This window comes from Macrobrachium rosenbergii, chromosome 2 (genome assembly GCF_040412425.1).
Source record: "Macrobrachium rosenbergii isolate ZJJX-2024 chromosome 2, ASM4041242v1, whole genome shotgun sequence".
NCBI classification, from domain to species: Eukaryota; Metazoa; Arthropoda; class Malacostraca; order Decapoda; family Palaemonidae; genus Macrobrachium; species Macrobrachium rosenbergii.
The window spans coordinates 56,457,866-56,463,177 of record NC_089742.1 but is presented as its reverse complement, the minus strand read 5'-3'; the positions used below and the strand labels follow the sequence as shown (position 1 = coordinate 56,463,177).

The window sequence follows — 5,312 nt, the reverse complement described above, 5'->3', positions numbered from 1 at the left end:
CTTATTCCATATTTTGTCAAAGAAAATTTGCGATCCTGTCTGAAATCACATAATATTAAAGCATCAGAAAAGCGTTCTCGGCATCTGTTCAAGACTAGTACCGTAGAACCTGAACGAGCTTCTTTTTGTTTTATTCTTCCTGTTTTACACAAATTATGTTGTTGAGGATTTTGCTTAACAGAAATTCTTGCTGTACGGCGCGAAGAAAGATCTGAAATTTGTGGATTTCAATCCCGTAATAGATAGCTATCCAAAGTTTTGATTACAGCTAAGCAAAGCAGAAGCGAAGAAAATACATACGATGAACGGATAAAAAGAAAGAAGTAAGGAAGGAAGAGACTCAGAGGAAAGGAGAGAGAGAGAGAGAGAGAGAGAGAGAAGAAGAAGAACTACCTGGTGGTTCCTGGGTTTTCGACGGGAAAGCTTAATTCGTGAGGGATATTATCTATTGGACAAGTGTTAATAACGAATCGGTTAGTGTTATTTTGCCGTATTAATTTCTTCTGAACATTAAATTACTCTTAATCTTGAATATTCTACAGTTGAAATAAAAATCTTGTAATATCCAACGAACCTCCCTTATGAAAATGACAGGAAATTCCCTTTGTGGCAACCCTCTCTTACCAGGTCACTGTGAGCGGGCGGAAGATATAAAAGGGTGCATGAGTTGCCAACGCTCCAGTCCCGCTGTCGCTAGTCGCTTAATAGGTAGACCGTGTAGGGCCCGTCCAAAAATATATATATATAAAAATGTAAGTATTCGAGTATGTTTCTCTACTTTAGCGGCCTCTAGTGTAACTTCCCATCGACCTGTACGCCCTACTCTCATCACTTAGATCCTTCTGTCTCTACAGTAATCAGTGAACTTCGAACCACAGTGATTTTGTCAGTGAGAAAACCAACGGAATTATTCACAGCTACCGTGAAATGATATTTAATCAAGGAGTTCGGTTTAGTGCGAATGGTAAACATATGGTGCTTTCTGTGCAACTGCAAGACTGGAGAATTATTTTCACCAGAACACATTCCTCACCAGGAAGACTTTAGATTTGAATTTAAAGCCACTGGGACTTAGAATCCAAATTTCTTGGAAAATTTAAAGTTTTTACTTTTTTGGATGATTCTCAGAAAATTTAAAGTAATTTGTATATTTTCTGACAAGCTGAAGGAAAAGTTAACAGATTGCAGTTACTGCAAAATGCCATGTATTTTGCCTAAATCATATTTAGTGTTTCCATCAAAAGTAGCAAGCAAACCTTGCTTGCAATTACAACTTTAATTGATAATTTCTCAATATTCCCAAGATTATCTCCATCCTTAATTCTTTCGTCCTAAGAATGAATGAATATATACGCCGAAAGTCAATATCCTAATTTATCTTTATTTTCCAACATTCTTTCCCAACAGAGCCATGAAGCACCCGTGGTTAAGCGCGCTGCTATTTCTTGGACTAACGCTGGTCGTTAGATCGAAGGAGGCAGAAACCAATCACCTACAGGAAATACAGCACTCCAAAGGGGTAAGTGGTGAGCGCCCTCCTTCGCTCCATTTTGTAAACAACGCGTTCGGTTCATTGACTCTGGCTTTAGTAGTCTTGCGACAGGAAATAAGGAACTCCGTATCGAGTACTTTCGAAAGCGCCCTTCGAGGTCAGTGGAAACGAGCCTCATTTCTTTTATTGTCAGTCCTGCGGAGTCTTTGAGACTGAAACGGCAGATTAAAGTTATTGGCAACAATTTAGAACTTCCGGTACTTTGGGATATTATCAGATACTATTATCTAGATTTCGCGCAACAATTTTCTAACCCTCAGGTAACGTTATTTGTCATACGTTTCCCCTGCTCAAATCTGATAGAAGAACCGGTCTCAAATTTATGTTGCGATAATCATTACTTCCGGTTACCCAGGGATTTGGAATTTCCGTCAGCAAATGGCAACATTTTATAGTTCAAAGTTAAGAGTTCGTAAACTATAAACATTACGCTTAATGTTTGCATATATATAAAATTACTAATTTTTACGCTCATAGCACAGAAGACAAGGAATTAATGAAAAATTGAAAATAGAACATTAATAATGGCGGAAGGACACACATATACATAACTCTGAATAGATAGTTGACATGGGAATAGCCCGAAGAGTATATGTGTATGTAATTCCAATTAACCGCATATTAGATCGAATATTATGATCATTAAAATACATCATGAAGATATGTACGTCTAGCACACGCACATAGGGACAGAAACACACACACATTATACATGTATATATATACATACAACAAACATTATATATATATATATATATATATATATATATATATATACATATACATATACATATACTGTGTATATATATATGCAAACATTTTTATGGGAAAAGTCTACACAGGCATCATTTTGCAGCTGGATACCATGAGATAAGATGCCAAAATGTTGAAATGAGGCAAATGAATGCAAGAAACTAATGAACAGATAAAAACGAAGAAACACACACACACATATATATATATATATATATATATATATATATATATATATATATATATATACACACATACATATGCATGTATACACACATATATATGTATATATATATATATATGTATATATATATATAGTGCGTGTTTGTATGTGTGTATGCGTGTGTGTAAACAGAGAGAGAAAAGAAAAGAGGGATAGAGCTCCAGATTCATTTTGTAATGATTTAATTAAGCAATTTTCAGGGGCATATGTAATATCTTTAAATAATATATATATGGTCATTATTTCCGAAAAATTCATTACAGATATCAAGTAAGTCAAACATTTTTCTCGATACCGAGGTAGTTTTATATGTGGACTTGCAATCAAGTAATTAGACCGCCAGATTAACTTTTCTTTTGTTTGAAAAGTACATCTCCGCCACGTATCATGTATTTTTCCTGAGAGAGAGGAAAAAAAGGATACATTAACGTCATTTTCTTTTTTTTGTATATTTTCAGAGAGCCGGAACTGAAATAGCTAACGCCGTAGTGGACAAAGTTGGGCAGGTCACAAACACAGTGTCCGGAGTCGTGGCGGGAACGCCACTGGCCGACCCTTTCAGCGCTTTCCTCTTATTCATCGGCAACATCTTAGGTTTCTTCAATAACCTCGATGTCAACAACGCCAACCTCGGCACACTGGATCTTGCCAACATTGACCTCGCCAACCTTGGCATTGGAGCGGCTGGTACTGCTGCGGGAGGAGCGGCAGCAGTATTTGCCACTGCCATAGCTGCCCTCTCCAGCTTCAAGACTGGCCTCCTTACTGTGGGCGTCAAGGGGCTTGAGATCGCCAACTTCATCCTGGCTATCATCGGTCTAGCACTTCTTGGAGGTAAGAATTATTAGGAGTGAGAAAGTCATAGCTTGTTTTCATCCTGGCTGTCATCAGTGTAGGTCTTCTTGGGGGTAAGAATTATTAGGAATGAGAAATTTATGGCTTGTTTTCATCCTGGCTGTCATCGGTCTAGCTCTTCTTGGAGGTAAGAATTATTAGGCTGAGAAAATCATGGCTTATTTTCATCCTGGTTATCATCGGTTTAGCTCTTCTTGGAGGTAAGAATTATTAGGCTGAGAAATTCATGGCTTGTTTTCATCCTGGCTATCATCGGTCTAGCTCTTCTTGGAGGTAAGAATTATTAGGAATGAGAAATTCATGGCTTGTTTTCATTCTGGCTATCATCGGTCTAGTTCTTCTTGGAGGTAAGAATTATTAGGAATGAGAAATTCATGGCTTGTTTTCATCCTGCCTGTCATCGGTCTAGCTCTTCTTGAGCTAAGAATTGTTAGGCTGAGAAATTCATAGCTTATTTTCATCCTGGCTATCATCGGTCTAGCTCTTCTTGGAGGTAAGAATTATCAGGCTGAGAAATTCATGGCTAGTTTTCATCCTGGCTATCATTGGTCTAGCTCTTCTTGGAGGCAAGAATAATTAGGCTGAGAAATTCATGGCTTGTTTTCATCCTGGCTATCATCGGTCTCGCTCTTCTTGGAGGTAAGAATTATTATGCTGAGAAATTCACGGTTGTTTTCAGATAACGTATTCGGTGTCTTTTTACATCAGTTAAATCTCCTTATTTAAGGATTCTTTTCAAAAGGATGGGTCCATGGCCATTATCTATCTCATGCGAAATACTTAAGAGGAATAAAGCCTGTGCTAAAGAATCGATAGCTATGATTTTCTTATTTCGTATTTTAAAGTAAAAATTATTTATCATTTGTATTTAAAAGGTTGTTCTTAAAATTCTTGTTTTTTCTTACAGCTTATGCCTATGTCCACGAAGGAGACATTAAGGGTATCTTTGAAACTGGTACCGGGTATGCCAGTGGCACGGGCTACGAAGAATACGAATACCCACATGACTCCTACAGCTCTTACGTCAGCTCTGCCCGTGCCCTTCTTGATACCCCGGTCGTACAGCGCCTGGCTACTGCCGTCCAAGATGCCATCACCAAATACCAAGAAGACTTAGAAGAAAAAGAATCGGAGGCAGAATAAAGGACATGAATATCTCCGTCCAGCTTTCTGGGGGAAGGTTGAAGGCACGAGCTCAGTCTCCAACGTCTCCTTTGCTGGCAAAGAAGAAGAGAAACATGAAGAAGAAGACGCACCAAGATGAAGAAGGTCACCCACCCCGGAAACTCGCTCTACTGCATCCTCATTGTATTTATTGTTGTATTTATTTCTGGGGTCTTGCCTGAACTAGGCATGCTGGCCATGCCTTTGGCAAGACTCGTAGCACAGTCCATTGAGTTACTCGGATCGTTTGAACGCCAAAGACATTTTGACGTTGATATTGGGAGGCCTTCGGGGCTCCCCACCTAACGCCATACCAGTCGAACGCTTTACCGGATGGTCGTCCTCGACAGCTTGTGTTGGAGGAGCCATAAACAGAACTTGACTACTGGACTTTACTGGGCCTACTGACGAGGCCACGGCAACGACTTGAAATGCTGCTGCAGGCTTTAATTTATTATGTGACAAATGACCCTTGACGTACCTGATTCCAGCGTATAAGAGACGCTTAATAAAAGTTCATTTATCCTTTGTACATAATTGTATATTTATATTGTTATTTGTTGTTTGATGTCTCTCTTATACCTTGTGATGAGAACCTGTACACCCACATGAAGCCACTTAAGATCCAATTTAGTACAGGCCAGACACAAGACCTAGTCATGCGAATATGACTGACGCATCTGACTACAGAATCCTTATTCTTGTCTATATTTTTATAAGGCTATGTAACATTGTTAACATTTTAATAAAATATCATATCTGATA

The 5,312-nt window shown here is 38.6% G+C and overlaps 1 protein-coding gene across 1 annotated transcript; it reads left to right on the top strand.

Moving 5' to 3' along the window:
• The first annotated feature begins 637 nt into the window (after positions 1-637).
• On the top strand, positions 638-5,312 carry LOC136847328 (uncharacterized). Its single transcript, XM_067118909.1, has 4 exons — positions 638-752; positions 1,408-1,519; positions 2,987-3,362; positions 4,291-5,312. Exons 2-4 carry the CDS (start codon positions 1,412-1,414, stop codon positions 4,524-4,526), a joined length of 720 nt encoding a protein of 239 aa, XP_066975010.1. The 5' UTR covers positions 638-752; positions 1,408-1,411; the 3' UTR covers positions 4,527-5,312.